Raw genomic sequence first — 19,069 nt, forward strand, 5'->3', positions numbered from 1 at the left:
AAAAGACAATTTTTAGTAAGAAAGCCATGAAATTTGACTGCCTCGTGTCTCTGTTTTATTGTAACTGGCTCAGACCAGACCTCTAATCAATTTTTTATATAAAGCTAATGCCACCAGCCCAGTATAATGGTTCTCATCAAGACTGTAATGCTTTAAAAAAAGAGGTACCGTGGGACTTTTATTTTCCAATTTATTGAGCTGTAAAGTTTCTGAACTGAAATGGTGGTTTCATTTGTAAGTGAGGTAACAAACCAGGATCAATACTCAAAAGATATATAATAAAAATCTCTAACTATTTTTTTTCCTACTCGGAAGCCAGTCTGGTTCTCCAACCTCTTCTTTCATTGGGAGAAGTGTTTGAGGAGATTGTCTCAAATTGTAGGGGTTATATGGTTAAAATAGACTAAGCTTTTCATGGCAGGATCTCTCTTGTTTGTATAGCATGGCACAATGGGGCCCTGTTTTTGGTTGGAGCCTCTAGGTGCCATGATAATACAAATAGGGGGAGATTTTTCAGAGGCACAAAGGGGAGTCAGGTACCCTACTCCTTACTGTGCCTATGAAAATCTTCCCCATAACAAATAATAAAGATGCTCAGAAAAAAAAAACAGTAGCAACACATGTCCTAATTGCTAATAAAATAAATAAAAATATATGGAGATCTAGCTATCTCAGAGGGCAGGAAGAGACCCTGAAAGGTCATTGAGTCCAGCCCCCTGCCTTCACTAGCAGGACCAAGTTGTGATTTTGCCCCAGATCCTTAAATGGCCCCCTTGAGGATTGAACTCACAACTGTGGGCTTAGCAGGCCAATGCTCAGACCACTGAGCTATCCCTACCCCCAGGTATATGTAGAAGAGTTTTTTTTAAAAAAGTCTTGACAGATCTATTTTTGCTAGATTAAACAGGGTTTTCATCTTGGTCACTCTTTAGAAATCCTTGAACAATGCAATTCACAAATGCTAGTAACTCTAGTGTTCAACAGAACGTGTTCTTGTATTGCCAATAAACTGGAAAATCGGAGAGAATTCTCAATAGGTTGTATATGTGCCTGACTGTTCTTCATTGGGGAAGGGAGACAGTAAAAGTTATTAGCAGAGCAGAGCAGTACTCAGAGAGAAAAAGGATAAAATGGAAAGCATGTAAGATTGAAAAGCAGGGGAAAGAAACATAATTAGGCAACAAAATAGTCACTGTTGGGGCTAAAACTGGGAATCTGAGGCTACTTCTCATAAGCCACATTTGTATCTGGTGCAAGACATAGGTCCTGAGCAAAGTACTTAAGCAAGTGCGGAAAATTAAGCATATGAGTAATTTCACTGAAGTCAATGGGGTTAATCCTCTTCTTGAAGTTGGGCACATGCTTGTTGAACGGAGTTATAGGCTGAGATCTTCATAAGAGCCAAAGGGAGTTAGGTACCCGGTGGCCAATAATTTCAATGGGAGTTGGATCCTAACCAGGGCCGGCTCCAGGGTTTTGGCCGCCCCAAGCAGCCAAAAAAAAAAAAAAAAAAAAAAAAAGCCGCGATCGCGATCTGCAGTGGCAATTCGGCAGAAGGTCCTTAGCTCTGAGTGGGAGTGAGGGACCGTCCGCCGAATTGCCGCCGAATAGCTGGACCTGCCGCCCCTCTCCGGAGTGGCCGCTCCAAGCACCTGCTTGCCAAGCTGGTGCCTGGAGCCGGCCCTGATCCTAACTCACCTTTAAAAGCTCAGCCGTACTCTTTTCTAAGTCATTATGCAACACAGGTTTCCTCCTTTCCATCTTTATGACATGGTTTGGTTTACATCAACAATGCAGAGGTGTAAATAATCATTTAACAGAAATCTCTGGTTATATCCAAATTGAAGGGTGGGGATAGCTGGTGATACCTTTTTAATGAGATTTCTGTGCACATACTGTTATCTGAGCTAGTAAGGGAAGCTGGTAATGCTGCTTTTGATTGCTATTCTCAGTACGGCCTCCAGTCTGCACAAGGGCTGTAATGCAATAGAACTGCATTATTATGTCTGTTAGCCTTAGAGCAGGCGCACAAGGTGGACTGAGTTTTTTCTGCAAAGCATCTGCCACTGTAGGTGTTTTTCACATGGATATGGCAAATGAGGGGTGTGTGTGTGTAAATACTTAAAGGGAAATGCATATTAATCAGTTTCACATGCACACAACTTTCAAAATAACAGGCCCAAAGAGTGTGCCGTATTTTCTTAATGTAATTCCAGATTGTGTGATATGCTTCCCACCCAACCCAACCCCACCCCAGTTGGTTTCAATCCAAAGATTTATCCTGAAGTCTTTACTCCAGCCAACTTCTCATTGATTTCTCTGGGAATTAGCCACAGTGAGCACCATGGATTGGTTTCCAAAGGCCTGATGGAAAGCCCATTGAAATCCATGGAAAGGTTCCCATTTTCTTTAACAGGCTCTGGATCAGGCCCCAAGTTAGTGTTTCCATCAGAGATGTCAGATAATTCACTCAGGCAGAGTGCATAAATTGAATGCCCCTTATTTCTTAAATGCGATTAACATTATTTGGTTTGGTGATCTTCTCCAGCAATGTTTTCTTTATTATTTGTATTACCATAGTGTATGGACTATGACCCTGTTGTGCTAGACACTGTACAAAGAGTGTAAAAGACTGTCCTTCTCCAAAGAGTTTACAATCTAAATATCCTAATCCACCGCATGAAATAGTTCTACCTGAGTTTTCTGTATGTTCTTGTTTCATAACATGGCCTCTAGTTCTTGTCTTCATTACCTGCCATTGTATTTTGTTAGGTTTAATCTGCATAGACATTTGTTGGTCATAAAATACATACGGATCCATTTATGATTTTTTTCTACACTAAGCTGTCCTACATTTTACTACCATGAATTTGGGCTTTAAATTGTATTAGTGTGTATATTCAATCACTAGTCTTTAATTCAAACTTAGATCAAAGGAAACCAGAAGACATTATCTTCAATAGTACGTCTATATTTCTTCCTAACCTTTTTAAAGTATCATAAAGATGTCTGCGTAATGTTTGATATTTGGAAGGTTATCCTAAGTAAATTGACAGCTTAATGACTTGGTTAGCATGTGTCCCATAAACTCTCAAGATAGTATTTCAAACTAAGTATTGTAGAAAATTACTTACTAACCTCTTGCTCTCATCCAGAAACCATCTCAAACATTCCCAGATGTAAAGTATAATCAACATCTGAGACTCTTTTAAGTAGAAAGCAGCACAAAGTAAGTGTTCTCATTGCAATGTGACACCAGAGCTAGGCTGTAAGTAACTATTCTTATGTTTAATTAGTAAAGCCTATGGTACTCAGGCAAGAGCACCAAGATAATAAATAACTCTAGGCTTTTTCCTTCCATTGTTCTTTGCAATCAACATCCTGCTGTATCAAAAGCATAAAAGTCAAAAGCAAGATCTGACCCAAGAAGACAGTAGGTCAGATTTCCTGCCGGTGTATATGGCTACCTTCAATGTTAGGCAAGTCTGGCATGCAAATAACAGTGGTGAATTTGGCCCATTAATTCTTATTGCGTTTGAGCTGTATCCTTTGTTTCCTTAGTTAGACTTAGGGTGAAACCTGACGGGCTCTAAAGATTACTTAGAAGTACTGTGCTATAGTTATGGCGTCTGTATAATTGCACAGTAAATGGATCATTTTGTTACAAGTGTATATCTAATGCACACAAACATTTCATTTAAAAAATGTAGTGGTGCTCATCACCTTACTGCCTGATCACCTCATCAACAAATTTATCCTCAGAACACTTCTGTGAGATAGGAATATTTTATCATTCCATTTTTACAGATGACGAAACTAGGGTACACAGATGACTTGCCCCGGATAACATGGGAAACTTGTGGCTGAGCTGGCAAGAAACCCTGGCTCTCCTGATTCTTATACCGGCACCTTAAGCACAAGACCATCCTTCTCTGAGGTGGTTTGCTTGGAAGCATCATGAGAAAGTGATTGGTGTCTTCAAATGTTTTCATTTTCCCAATGTTCCATTGCGTATCTGTCAGTAGCATGCATAATAGCTGTAATTTATATAGTGGATGTTAAGAACGGAGTACGAATAAGTGGCTCAAAAAGGTTTCTGAAACACTGCATTGTGAAAATGAGTGTATTTTTACTGCTTGAATCTGAATCCACATGCTCTAGAATAGTTGGGGAGTTTCCATAATCAAATACACTATTCTCTAAATATGTGTCCCTAACTCCCAGTGGCAGAATGAGAGAAACACAAAATCAAGAGCTATGTGCCCATTGTATTGGGTCACATGATGAGAGGAAAATCTGCTCTGACGCACAGCAGATCAATGATCCATGTAATGTGGCATCATGTCTCCACTGGTGGGACGTATTTGAGAAAGGCATCCTCCCCATCTCATCAGATAATGCACCTCAGAGAGCACAGACAGTGCCAGGAAGCAGACCAGACAAGGACACCTGGAGTGAAATTGTGCTGCATTTTTAAAAGATGACGTGCAGGACTTGCAGCCTAGGGGGAGGATGGACTAAGGTGTGATTAAACGTCTTTTACACCCTCCTGGCCCTAAGTTGCAGTGGTCTCTGGTAGACAGCCCTGAGGGCCTCTCAGATAAAGTAGCCTATAGGCTGCAGAGTTGTCCAGAATCTCTGGGCTTTGCTACAGTCCAGCCCCCAGCACACCTTCCTGCTCCTGTTCCCACTCCCCTTATGCTGGGGTGTACAGGAGTATCCTTAGAAGGCAGTCTTATAGCTGTCCTTCGCAGTGCCTGCCCCAGGGTAATCCTCCCCCAGGGAGAACCAGACAAAGGAGCAGGAACAATGTCCTGCTCTGTACCTTTTGAAGGACTAGTTGTTGTCCATGCTGGAGGTAGAATACTGCACTAGATAAACCCAATGATTATATTTATAAATAGTAAAAGGTTGTTGTCTGTAAAGTGCCATGCATACCAATGGTATTCTGTATACAAATATACATACATGATGTCAAGTACAGAGCATCAGACTCAAATCAGGATTTATAAATGTATAAAAATGATTATTATTACTGATTTAAAAATGAATACCTTCCCAGCTGTTACACTCAACAAATAAATACATTTCCCTTCTGTCTGTTAACTTTCCAGATTCAAATCATCACACTTCGCCATTAGATTAAGTATAAAGGTTATTTTAATAAGGCAGAAATTGTTCATCCAGCTTCTGGATTCTCTAAGTCTGTAACTCTGCTTGTGTTTGCCTAGCTGCTGAAAACAATTTCACCTCAAGAATGCTGCAGTTGCTGGCATTGCTCTGTGTTTTTAAGTGATGGACACTATTAAATTCATTACAATTTAACTCCTCCTTTCTTCCTCTTAAATGCTGATCATGCATTGGTTGTGCACCCAAAACTGCCACTTTGTTTGTGCAAGGTATGCAGGGGTAAGGTAGGTGGTAGGAGGCTAGTGAGGAGGGGGTTACAGTAATCAAGACAGGAGATGTTATTGGTGTGGACAGGAGTTTTGAGCTGTCTGGAGAGAAACTAGGATAGATGTTACAAATTGTGTGGAGGAAGATTTAGATACAGCCTGAATATGTATGTGGGGATGGGGAGGGGAACAAGGCTTGAAGATGGCATCCAAGATGATACCAGGTCTGAAAGACAGGAAGGAGGTTAATAGTGACAGAGTGGGGAATAGAGAGATCTCAGAAGGAAAGTGCAGGAGTGGGGAAGAGGTCCAGGTAGTCCTGGTCTCTCTGGTGAAGGTGGGGACAAGAAGTCCTGGATGGCTCCGGTCTTGCCAATGGCCTCCGCCTTAGGAAAATTTCATGTTGAGCCTCTGCACCAGACACCCACAGGGAGATTTTAGAGAGAGAGAGACTGAGGTTCAGGATTGGATGGGAAAAATAGATCTGAAAGTAATCAGCATAAGGATGGTAGTTCAAGCTATGTGAATGGATGAGAGAGATTGTATGTAAAGAAGAGAAGGTGGGGCCTCTGTAAGCCCTCATGCACAGTGACTGAGGAGAAGGAAGATACTCACATAAAGAGATACTGAAGGAGAAATCCGAGGTTGGAGGAAAACAAGAAGAGGATGGAGTCATGGAAGTCAAGGAAGAAGAAGAAGTCAAAACAGGTGTCGCCCACCTTCTTGGAAGCAACAGAGGGTTCAAAGAGTGAGAGGAAAGGATAGAGATCCTGGGGTCTGGCTATAATGGAGTAACTAAAGACCTCTGAGAGGATTTTGGTAGTGGACAAGGATGAATCAGGCTGTCTATACTACAGATGCTACATTGGCACAGCTACTGCACTACAATGGTGCTTCTATAGCGCTGTAGTGTAGATACTCCTGAGCACCATAGCTAGCTCGATTGAAGTGTTAAGTTTAGAACAGCCCTCAGACTGAAGGGGGTTGAGAATGCACTTGTATGGGAAGCAACAGTTGTAAGGAACCAGAACTACTTTCCCACCCCAAAGCCGGCACCTCACTCCACTTTCTTTCTGTTTAAGGCACTTACATGGCTCCTATATCTGAGCACCTTACAATAATCTTAAATACAGTTATCCTCATCACACCCATCTGAGGTAGGGAAGTGCTGTTGTTCCCATTTTACAGATAGAATGTCAGTGCCTTAGTTTCCTAAGTGACTTGCCCAATGCCAGACAGTCGGTGGCAGAGCAGGGAGTTGAATCTGGCTCTCCCAAATCCTAGATTAGTGCCCTAACCACTAGACAATTCTTCCTCTCATACCTACTTCCTTTCTTCCTTCTCTCTTCCCTGTTCTTTCTCCCTCTCCCTTCCCATGTCTTTCCATTTAGCCAATCCCCATTCTTACAGAACACTCCCCTGAAGTAAATAGAAGACCCATGACGCTAACATGATGCTCTCAGCCCACCACATTTTTCACTTTGCTTGTGTTATATCCCCCTTCCTTACCATTTGCCACCTTGACTCTAAAATTTAGATAATAAACTCTCTGGGGCAGGGACTATTTAGTAGTCTGTGTTTGTACAGTGCCTTGCACAATGGGGCTGCAATAGTTTAGAATCCTAGAAATGTGGGGTTGGAAGGGACCTCAAAGGGTCATCAGGTCAGGCCGCCTGCGCTGAGGCAGGACCAAGTAAACCTAGACTATCCCTGGTGGGTTTGTCCAACCTGTTTTTAAAAACCACCAATGATGGAGATTCCACAACCTCCCTTGGAAGCCTATTCCAGAGTTTAACTAACCTTTTATGTCACTGTGCCCTGGGTCTTCCTAGAAAAAGTGTGTGTGTGTTTTTAATTTATTTATTTATCATTTCCTGTTTGTGACTCTTTTTACTTACATCTTCCAACACAACATGTTATCTTCTGTCAGCAATAACATTTTAAGTAGATTAGCAATTCTATGTAAAAGAATTGCCAAAACCACTCATATGCCGACCAAAACCATGGCTTAAGTGTTAATTCATCTATACATAATTACAAATCATTAAAAATACAGCTATCAATATTATCTTAATATTATCATTAATAATTCTTTATTTTCTGTTTGTGTTATGAGTAAATATATGTTATTCTGTGCTACATTTAATCTACTAGAAAGGGTAGAGGGAGTTATGGAAAACATGATGATTCTTTAATGTCAACATTCCTTGTCTTCTTTGAACATGTTTTTTCATTCAAAGTCCAGTTTTGTTTGTGAATCATACAATTAGAAATTTTCTTGTGAATGCATTTGGGGCGGGGGGGTCACAATTTTAGAGCTTTGATATTTAGTTGCTTAACATATTTGAAAACTCTTCATCAGGTCCCCTGCTCAGTCATCTTTTCTCAAAACTAAACATGCCCAGTTTTTTAACCTTTCCTCATACGTCAAGTTTTCTAAACCTTTTATCCCTTTTGTTGCCATTGTATGGATTCTTTCCAATTTAGCCACACATTTCTGAAAGTGTGGCAATTTTGGTTGGCTTCCAGATGCTACCATAGTACAATTAATGATAATCAGTAAGTGGCACAATTGAATTTAGAGGTGAACAGATTAAGGGGATTAGAGCAGTAGTTGGAGAGACAGGTGGGTCAAGGCTGGATTTATGGGGGCTAATGAAATACTCCTTCAACTTCCCTGGTGTTCTGTTAAGCAGAAGAAGAGCTCAAAAATAAATAAGTTCAGGTGAATACAATGAACATATGGGAATGATTAATGGCTAAATACTGGTAAAATTCCCATTGACTTCACTGGGACCAACCTTCGGTTCTAGATTCCAGGATAATTAATTGATTTTGCCTTTGTGTTGTCCAGTAACTTTTCCAATCCCTTCAGAAACACAGAGCGTCGTTTCCTGTCTTCGTTACGGAAAGCTCCGTACCTGCCTGTCTGCTCTGATCAAGATTTTACAAAGTTGCTATCTGAAGTGCATGTAGCAAGACTGAATCCTATGTCTATTTTAATTACTCCCATTACAATAATACAGTATGTCTAAATAAAAATCATTCAACTATTCTCTCTATAGTATTGATCCCCTGGGAACTGAAATTACCTTGCATTAGCAAGTCCATGATTTGCATCCTTTTCCCTCTAGTGGCTAGCATTAAAGGAAATGATCAGACAAGTATTTTGTTCTGAAACTTTTTCTTCATGCCATTGTATTCTGAAATCAGGCCAGTGATGATTTTTTCCCCCTGGATCTGTCTTCAAAACCCTAATTTTCTTTCTTCTGATTTAAGCAAGTCTATCTTAGATCCATGGTGGATAGAATGTTTTATTTTTACTGTAAGCAACAACTAGTTTGTGACTTGTAAATAATTTACGTCCAAAAGCATCAAAAAGAAAACATTTTATGCAAATGTCAGTGATATTCAAGTCATTGGAGATGCCAAGTTTACTCTTTTGTGCTTCCAGATTTATCAGAGATGCTGGTTAGTATTCAAGAAAGCTTCAAGCAAAGGGCCAAAACGACTGGAGAAGTTTTCAGATGAGCGTGCTGCCTATTTTAGGTGCTATCACAAGGTAAGATTTGGCCATATGTAAACTTATCCCAATTTCCATTGAGTTCATAATTCTACACTGCTCCCACAGATGTTTAGAGGCCAAAAATGCTTAGTTTTGCTGCTACTTCAAAGACAAGCTCTCCAGTGAAATTTAAAGATTTTATAACGTGTGTAGTTTGACAACTCATCTACTATGAATATAACTGTAAATAATCAAGATACTCAAAATCCTGGGCTCACTTTTGTGTCTGTCCTAACTCTGGGTACATCTATACTTACCTCCGGGTCCGGCGGTAAGCAGTCGATCTTCTGGGATCGATTTATCGCGTCTTGTCTAGACGCGATAAATCGATCCCGGAAGTGCTCGCCGTCGACACCGGTACTCCTGCTCTGTGAGAGGAGTACACGGAGTCGACGGGGGAGCCTGCCTGCCGCGTGTGGACCCGCGGAAAGTTCCAACTAAGATACTTCGACTTCAGCTACGTGAATAACGTAGCTGAAGTTACGTATCTTAGTTCAAAGTGGGGGGTTAGTGTGGACCAGCCCTAAGTTGCACTTATGAGCCTTAAAGCTAGTTGAAAAGTTGGAAAAAAATTCATGGAAGTTTTTTCACAAAGAGTGTGTCCCCTCTTTTTCAACATTGAAAACATGTGATAGGTACCTTTATGAATCAACGCCAGAGTTTATTATTAGCATGGTAAGAATAGTGACCTAAATACAGTTCAGACATATAAAAAGATAGGGCCCAAGTCTCACTTACACTAAGGCCACTTAAAGGTCTCTTTGCACTGTCAAAGATGTAAGTGGGAGTAAATTAATATTTATACCTACTGTACTTTAAGACCCATTTGCACTGCTAAATGAGTATAAAATGGCCTTAATGTAAACAAGAATCAGGCCCAGAGTGCTTGCCTGGAAAGGGGAGTCTAAATCATAATTGCCATAACCATGACTTTAAGGGCCCTACCACCAGGTTTTTTTAGACACGAGTTTCAATTGAACTTGTAATGGTCTATATTGGCAGGGATTATTTGTGCAAACTCTTGGAAACATAAAGGACCACATTCATCCTTAGTCGAACTCTGCTGAAGTTAGCGAATTTTGTTCCGTGTTAATATGAAAGCCCTCGTTAGATGCTTTTCAGACCAATGAACTTCCTTAATTTTTCTAATCACTTCTCTCTAGAGACCTCTGCTCATCTCAGTTCATCTGAGAATTTACATGAGTAATTCCCTTGGGCATGGAGTTGAAAATAATATGCTTTAATTTATAATCTTTGTTGGTAAAAGCTTAAGACGTTTGAAAATTAGGAATTATTTGCATAACCTTCGAAGTGCCTGAGACTGCAGATGAGCTTCTGAGGCTGATCCTCTCTTATCCGGTTTGTGAGACATATAGGAGGAAATCATGAGGGAATACTGGATCTGAATTCTCTCCTACTTGTCTCCATCTGTATCTATGCTCAATATAATTTATAAGGGATTGGTCATAAAACCCCAGGGCTATTTGTAGTACGTCATGCCCAGAAAAAGGCGTTCATTCAAATTTATATTAAGCAATTTGCAAAAGCAATGAAAAGTGAATAATAATTTTTCCATTTGATCTGTGTGGGGATTACACAGTATATATTTTTAGAGTAGATACATTTCAGCTCCGTGTGGAATATGTAACCTCTATGATGGTGCAGTTCTGACAATTACTGATGCAAATTTAATCTCTTATAATATTAACGCAGAGCATTAGCCATATATGCACCATTACCTGGAAGATTTTGAATTTAAGACTGGATTTGAGATCCAAGAGGAACCAAAATGCTTAAGGCCAAATTTTCTTCTCTTCTTTAAGAGGATATCCATTTTTGCATTTGCAAGTTTATTACATACGCAATCCAGACGTCAATTCCTGCAACTGGATCTGCACAAGTGGACCACTATACCACAGGGCTACCACTAACTTCAGAGGGATTCCATGAAGGCATAGGGATCCAGCCACATAAATCAAGTTGCAAGATATGGCCTAATATCAAGTAACTGATTATGGATGTAATTGGGAGCTCAGACAGCTAGTTTGGCATTTACAATAGCTCTCAGTATAGGCCAAATTTTGCTCCCAATCACTTAAATGGTAAAACTCCCACTGATTTCAATAGGAGCAGAATTCAACCAGTTCAGGGTACTTATGAAAATCTCACCCTTAATCAGTAAACTTCAACCCAGAAATAGTTGCTGGCACAAAATAAACACTAGACATGGTTGAAAGTTTTTGTTTTAAAAAAAAAAAGAGTAAAAGTAAGAGTAAAAAGAACATCTAAAAAATGGTCATGGAAAATATTTTGGGTTGTTTAGAAATGTTTTGTTTTAAAAAAAAAAAAACAACCCAAAAGCATGCCCCAATCTCAACATTTCCACCCCAAGCTCAACATTTCCCCCCCAAAACATGAAAAGTTTCTAAGGAAATAAAACATCTTCATGTAATTTTAAAATTAAAAAATGCATGTGCAACATATACTTCTGAAAGCTACATTAGTTCTATCTAGAACTACATATTATGATATTTTTTGGAGTTGTGTGAAAGATTTGACTCAGACACTGAATACACTTGAAATCTGTCTAGGTTTGAGTTTGACCCGCATTCCTAGATCAGGCGCCATCCTTTCAAACCTCTATGTACATGCACTTCCCATTCAAGATTTTTGGAAACTGTTCTTGCTCTTTCTGGGTATTCACAAACATTTTGGTATGGTTGCTCATGCTGCATTTTGAGTTCAAGCCCAAATGTGTCAAGCTAAATGGTATATTCCAGTCAGTTGACACTCATCCACAGGCCAAGCAGACAGTTGGCCAGGACTGTCCTTTTATTCCCCCAGAAAGCCCAATTCCTAGTCACCTGATGCTTTGTCAGGTGACTTCACTCACAGCTTCTACGTGGGGAGACCACCACCAGACCAAATCTGATACAGGTTCAGCTGAGACCTCAACCCTCTTAATGGGCCAGCTCATCCTGTGACAGGCTGCTCTGGTACTGGTCCCTCTTCTGGTACTGGTTCTGGTAAATCCATGAGAATTTAAGCAAACCTACAGTGCACAAGCCATGCTTTCCCAATGAGATTCTGCCATGGGAAATCCATGTTATTCCAACCAAAACTTTTCAAACTTCAGAGCCCGTTAACCAGAGCTGCCCCAAGTTCCACATATATAAGACTCAAATGTCTAAATACATGGGAAGCGAAGTCACAAAGAATCCATGTAAGGTATTCTGCAATTTCCTGTACAAAATGGAGTAGTATTCCAGGATGTCTCCATATGTGGGACCACAATGGACAAGAATTTGTAGGTGAGCCATGCATGTGGCCAGTGGAGCTCGACATTGTAAACATGTTGGTCAACAAGCCTGGGAGTGGATGTCCTCATGCCCAGTAGAAGTGTGTTCACAAGAAGCCAGTTTGCCCCGACTGTTTAGATGTAAACTGTCTGGCACAGGGTCTGTCTCTAACTATAAGTTTGTACAGTGCCTTGTATGACAAGATTCTGATTTGGAGCAGGGCCCTAAATGGACTACTACAGTGCAAATTAGTCACAATAATAATTATCTATATCCAGAATATTTCTGCTGCAGTATGTACATTTTCATCAGAAATCATTTGTAGTCTAGAGTAAATGTTATTTTAATTTATGATTTCATTCACTATTCCAACAGTGAATCTGGAAGCGTATTCTCTCCACATCCCTCACCAAACAGTCAGTGTCATCATTATAATTTACTGCTTCTCCATGTTTATCATTCTTCTGTGCACACCCAAAAATGAAAAATAAGCAATGCTTATCAGACAATATTGTTTAAATTTAATTATGCACCAGGATGAGCTATCATTTGCCTGGATAGTATTTCCCCTTTGCTGTGGTAACAGAGTCTGTGGCATAACAGAATCCACATTTTTCATTGGGAGAGAAATTTGAAATGGAGACAGGGTGTTTTCCAGCTGTAGCATAACTTATTCATTTACAAAATGTCCACAAGTCCTGTTTACTAGGCCTGGTCGGGAATTTTCTGACAAATCTTTTTGTTGAAAAATACCATTTTATTTAACTGTTTGTGGGAAAGGGTCAGTTTAGACAAATTTTTCAACACAAAACAACAAAATTGGAGGAAAGAAGTATCAGAATTGTCGATGTTTTGTTTTGACATTTTTGAAACACAAAGTTCCAGTTTTCCAGGTTGAAATGACTTTTCTTTTGAAATTGATGCGAGCTCTAATATAATAATAATTAATAAATTGAAATCAAAATGAAACTTCTCAAAATTACTAAAAGAAAATGTTTTGATTGACCCAGCTAGATTTTTTTCCTGTTTGTGAAAATTTTCACAATTTTTTTTTTTTTACTGTTTTCACCAGAAATCTGAAAATTTTCCACCAGCTCTTCCTCATCCAGATACTCTGCAATACATAGGAACTCCTCAGTCAGGTGTGACCATAATCAATGTCTATCGGAGCCGAATTCTGTGCTAGTGTCCATCCAAGCAAACGAGATTGTCTAATCCAGGTGGTTCTCAAACTAGGGTTCTCAAAATGGGGGCTGCAGGAAGGGCGGCCAGCACGTCCCTCGGCTCACGCCGCTTCCTGCAGCCCCCATTGGCCTGGAGCGGTGAACTGTGGCCAGTGGGAGCCGCAGTCAGCCGAACCTGCGGACACGGCAGGTAAACAAACCGGCCCGGCCTGCCAGGGCTTTCCCTGAACAAGCGGCAGCCCTAGTTTGAGAACCACTGGTCTAATCCACAGTGTAGCTTGAATGGTCATCTGGATTTGGCTGGTTGTGAGATCTACCTTTAATTCTTTCTACTGAGGTTTTCAAATTATTGATAGGAGTATTGAGTAACATGCATTCAATTGCTACTTCTACCATAAGAGTATATTTTATAGGAAATTTCTGAAAGTTTTGTAGAACTGCCTCTCTTGTAGTCTATGGCATCAGAACAAAGGCTGTCATAGCCACAAAAAGTAGTACCTAAAGTTTGGAGGACTTTGTGGGCCAAATTGTCAGCTACACTCAAACCTGCCTCTCCCACCCACCCTCATGTGTCATGAAAAACTTTTTTTCCCCTGCATCTGCTCACTTAGGTGTTGGGCATATATCCATATTGTGAATGCAAATTGTGAAGGTGATTGCTCAGAAACGGAGTTTAGACTTTCTGATGTTACACGCTTTGATGTCATAGTTACCAAGAAGAGTGGCGGCATTGTCTGTCTAGATGAGTCAGGGCCTGAGGGCTACTTTGTAGATGTGTGAAATTCCAATCTGGGATGTAATCTAACTAAATGTGTCTAATAATAATAATAATAACAATTAATAATAGTAATATTAACTAAATCTAATAAAGTGAAGAGAAAAATCGCCATATCATCATTATTGCTTTATTTGAATCATGAGCTGGTTCTAGGAACAGCATGGCTAATAATTCAAAACCAATTTTATGTGGCAGAGATTTCAGCTAATATTCCCTCTGGTCAGTTTTTCACTATGTATATCATTAGAGTAATGTGGCTTCGGTGATGTATTGTACTAAGGCATCATCTTTATGCTCTGTTGCTTTGATGTATGAGACCAACATGGAATCGTGGCACTCTGCCTTTATTGATATATAATCACACTGGTCAGCAAGAATGGGTCTAAGTGTATGGTAATAGCTTTGTGTTCTTTTCTGTTAATATTCTCATTAAATACCCCTGGGAAAGAAGGTTGCTTTTAAATAGCTATGACAAAGGCAGCATTGCTACAACAAATGAGAAAGCAGCCCCACCCCTTTACCATGCCTGGTGTCACTGCAACGAGAGATTGTGCTAATGAATCCAGGGGAATGAGGTCCAGCTGGACAAATGATACTGTAGGAGGAAACTCCACTTTTGCATTAATAATGTTTAAGAATTTTGGTTATTAACCTCCCTCTTGGGACCTGAAAAATGGCTCCCAAATGCTGGGGAAGGCAGCATCAAATCTAGTAACAGCAGGAGCCTCTGCTCACCTTATATATCATTCTACAAGAAAAGTTTTACACCATCACAAAAACTATTCGGGGTAGGGGGAGGAAAAATGGTGAAAACAGCCAGTGTTTCTGTAGCACCTGCTTCTTCACTGAAGTGTTAAATCTTTTCTTCTTATATATATATTTTTAATGATAGATTTAACTGCAGGTGTTACTTTTAATTTATTGCGATAGGACAGGGCTCTTTCTTAAGCATCTGCTTTCAAGGCATTGTTATACCAATAGTCCTGGATCTGGGGACAGACTCTCAATTTCTGTGGCCTGAGAACTCTTTTGAGTTCTGCTTGGTGGGTTGCTTTACTATGTCACCACTTAGGGTTTTGGTCTGTGGGCTCTAGAATGGTGTCATCACATTGAGGTATCTGAGACTGCTGATCACGGACCCATGATATCTGTATTTTGCTGTATACAATCAGTTCAGATGAGTTTGCTTTGCTTTTCTGAATGGTTCACCCAGGCTTAACCCAGATTGGAATTCTGGGATCAACTCTGCCACCTATATGCCACTCCAGTGTTGTGTGGGGCTGTAAAGGAACTGAAAGGGGCTGGGTGAGATCCTCTGATGTAGAAGTAGAATAGGGATGACATAAGCTCCCTTATAGTGTCTCACCCCCACAAGCTCCAGGATAAGATGCAAGGCAGGGATTGGGTTGATGGTGGAAGGAGGCCTAGCCATAGTGCTTGGCACTATGGAGATACTGAGATGCAGTGAGCCCATAGGCAGCCTGGAGGATGCTCTCACTTATGCTGAATGCTGTTTCGGCTGCCTTGCAAATTTGGTGGTGTAAAGCCGCCTTTCCTCCGACTCTCTGTGGCCTGTATCTTCTGTGCTGTGTCTCTGATGCAACACAGATTTGGACCTTTATTTCAAGTATGTATCAGGCCCCTTCCTAAATGTGAAAAATATGCTGGTAAATCAAATACAAATAAATGGAGAGTATATGACTTATTGACGTAACTTGTGATTAATTTCAGACTGACAGTACAGAAGCCAGCATGAATTTCAACTTCAAGACTGACTTCCCCAATCAGTGCAAGTGCACAACCAAATAGCTAGGAGCATTTACATATGCAATCAGAGAGATTATGCACACCTAATTTATCTGAATCAGGCCTTTAAACATACGTATGTTTATTTTATTTAAAGAATATCCTGAAAAATAGGAATGAGGGAGGAGGGGAACTAGATGTTTTAAAATTAATGATGTTCCCCCAAGATCAAGGAAAAACATGTAGTGCAGGGGTAGGCAACCTATGGCACGCGTGCCGAAGGCGGCATGCGAGCTGATTTTCAGTGGCACTCACACTGCCCGGATCCTGGCCGCCGGTCCAGGGGGTCTGCATTTTAATTTAATTTTAAATTAAGCTTCTTACACATTTTAAAAACCTTATTTACTTTACATACAACAATAGTTTCATTATATATATTATAGACTTACAGAAAGAGACCTTCTAAAAACGTTAAAATGTATTACTGGCATGTGAAACCTTAAATTAGAGCAAATAAATGAAGACTCGGCACACCACTTCTGAAAGATTGCCGATCCCTGATGTAGTGTGAGGCTATGGCTTATGGAAAATCCTGAAAAACCTAAAATCTTCACAGCATTTTCAAATTACTTGTAAAAGGCTCTTTACATTTCTTCTTCTTCTTTAAAAAAAAAAAAAACCCACCTCTGACCCCTCCTCCATCCAGTCCCCTAAATGTTAAGTCTTTCACTGACCGCACAAAGAAAGGGAAATTCAGTTATAGATTATTGTTTTCATGTATAGCCCTGCTCATTATGCCTAGTGATTTGGGGCTAGATTCACAAAGGCATTTAGGCACCTAACTGCCTCTTTAGATGCCAAAGTCCAACATGTAGGCTCCACGGACATTCATCAAACCACTGCTCAGGTGCCACCTAATCTTGTAGATGCCTTACTCCCCATAGGTGCTTAAATTTCCACTGATGGCACACACAAAGACCTGATGCCGCTCTGCAGCTAATGAGCTGCTTGAAGCCCTAGCCCATGCCCAAAGCTTGGTGGGATTCCCAAGCTAGGTATTCTCCTGCCTGCCTTGCCTGTGGTGCCCAATCTGGTAGGCATTCTCAAAGCACGCTATTTTGCTCAAAAGACAGGAGCAAACAGATGGGGAATTTGGGGGACTGCTGTAAGCATACATGTCCTGCAGAATATCCAATAGCCCAGTGGTTAGTGTAGGTGACTCAGATTCCATCCTTCCTAACTTGGTGTAGGGACTAAAGCCCAGGTCTCCCATGAGGATGCCCAGACATGGGTCATTCTCAGTCTCTCCTTTTGAAGCTGTTCCACATTGTATAAATTAAATTTTCATTGGAGCAGGGACTTGAACCTGACTGTCCAGCTATAGAGTCAATCTCTCTCTTTCTCCCCCTCCCTCCAGGGCCTAATGAATATTTATTTTTACAAAGTGGGAAAGCTTCAACAGAAAAGAGTAAGAGAGACCCGCCCCAGAGCAACCTCTAGCATGATGGTTGGGGAAACTCTCCAGGACAGTGGGAGACATGGATTAAAGTCCCTGCTCCAAATCAGGCACAGCAGGGATTTGAACTGGGTCTCCAACACCCTGGGTGAGTTCTCAATCCACTGGACTATTCGCTATTGGAGTCAGGTGGCATCTCTATGGTTTTTCATGAGAAAGGGCTGACCTGGAGAAGGTTCATGGATGAAAATCCCAAGCAGAGATAGGCACCTCCTTCTGGCCTGTCAATCAGGACATGTCTACACTGTAGCTCGGAACCTGCTTCTCAGCTCCAGTAGACAGACTCACTAGCTCTGCTTGAGCAAGTGGAATAAAATAGCAGTAGACAGGGATAGCACATGGACAGGACTTGGGCTAGTCACCCAAATATGTATCCAGGGGGTCTGGGTGGGTTTGTACTTGTCAGCTAGCCTGAGCTGCTGCCTGTGCTATCCCCACCTATGCTGCTATTTTTAGCATGTGAGCTCGAACAGAGCTAGCGGGTGTCTGTCTATCCAAGCTGGGAAGCATGCTCCCAGTTGCAGTGTAGATGTTCCCACAGATGCTTAGGTAACTTTGTGGATCTGGGCCCCAAATCCACCCTCATCCTTGGCATTTCACTCCTGGCGGTTACTCACTCATCTTGCTGGCTTCTGAGAATCCCTGTTTGTCAGCTGCTGAAGATAGACTCAGTTGTGGGCACAAATTTTGAGGACAGGACTGAGAGTTTGCCAGCCTTGCACATGGCTTAAAATACCTACAGCAGAGGATCATTAAAGGTAGGAAAAACAGGTTTGTCTTTGGGTTTAAGATTCTAAAGATTAATGATATGTGGACTTTGTTCATATGTAGGTGTTTGTATGTGCCCATGGTGATGGGCAAGGCATAATAATTTCAGTAGATGTTAATTTATGCCGTATAAGCTCTCTACTAATTACCTAGGGCCAGATTTTAGCTATCCCTTTTTTGAGTGCATAGGGGAGGGTTCAATTGTTCCGTTACCAATCCAGGTTCCATGGAAGAGTCCTGTACTTAATAGATAAAAATCAATGCCTCGTTTAGGTAAAAGAACAACAAATCATTTTGAAATAAGTAACTTTGTAAAATATTGGCCTATAAATAGTATCAGTTTAACTTTGGAATCTTCTATTAGTTTTACAACATATTAAAGGTTAAAGGGTTCTACGGATGTGATTTATGCAGGGCAAGGCTATAGATAGGTGTGAGAACAAAGTCATTTGAAGCTTAAGAAGTGGGCTCCAAATTTGTATACACAAAGCAAAATGGCCACTTAATTCATGCAGTCCCACAAGGGAGGAAAAATAATTAGGATACAGACTACAAAAGCTGGGCAGAAAATTGCCTTTTAGGTAGCTGTCTTGTTTTCATTGGTAAACATAAATAAATCATCTACAAGTTATCATATGCAAAAAAAAAAAAAGAGGGGGGGAATGTTGGAAGTTAAATTCTTGTTTCTCTAAATGTCTTTTGACTTTGCAACATATCAGAAACAGTCTTAATATTCCAATACTATACCAACTAATTGCATAATGCTGACAGGAATATACTGATTCCTCAAGGGGATCTGAGTTTTAATCCGGTCATA

The 19,069-nt window shown here is 40.6% G+C and overlaps 1 protein-coding gene across 6 annotated transcripts in view; it reads left to right on the forward strand.

Moving 5' to 3' along the window:
* Positions 1-19,069, forward strand: part of DOK5 (docking protein 5) — an 89,949-nt gene that overhangs the window by 39,734 nt on the left and 31,146 nt on the right. For all 6 annotated transcript variants that reach the window (XM_005284190.5, XM_042858363.2, XM_042858362.2 and 3 more), the window contains exon 2: positions 8,851-8,958. In XM_005284190.5, coding sequence (XP_005284247.2) covers positions 8,851-8,958 — 108 coding nt within the window. The remainder of the gene's footprint in view (positions 1-8,850; positions 8,959-19,069) is intronic.

This window comes from Chrysemys picta, chromosome 13 (genome assembly GCF_011386835.1).
Source record: "Chrysemys picta bellii isolate R12L10 chromosome 13, ASM1138683v2, whole genome shotgun sequence".
Lineage (NCBI taxonomy): Eukaryota > Metazoa > Chordata > Testudines > Emydidae > Chrysemys > Chrysemys picta.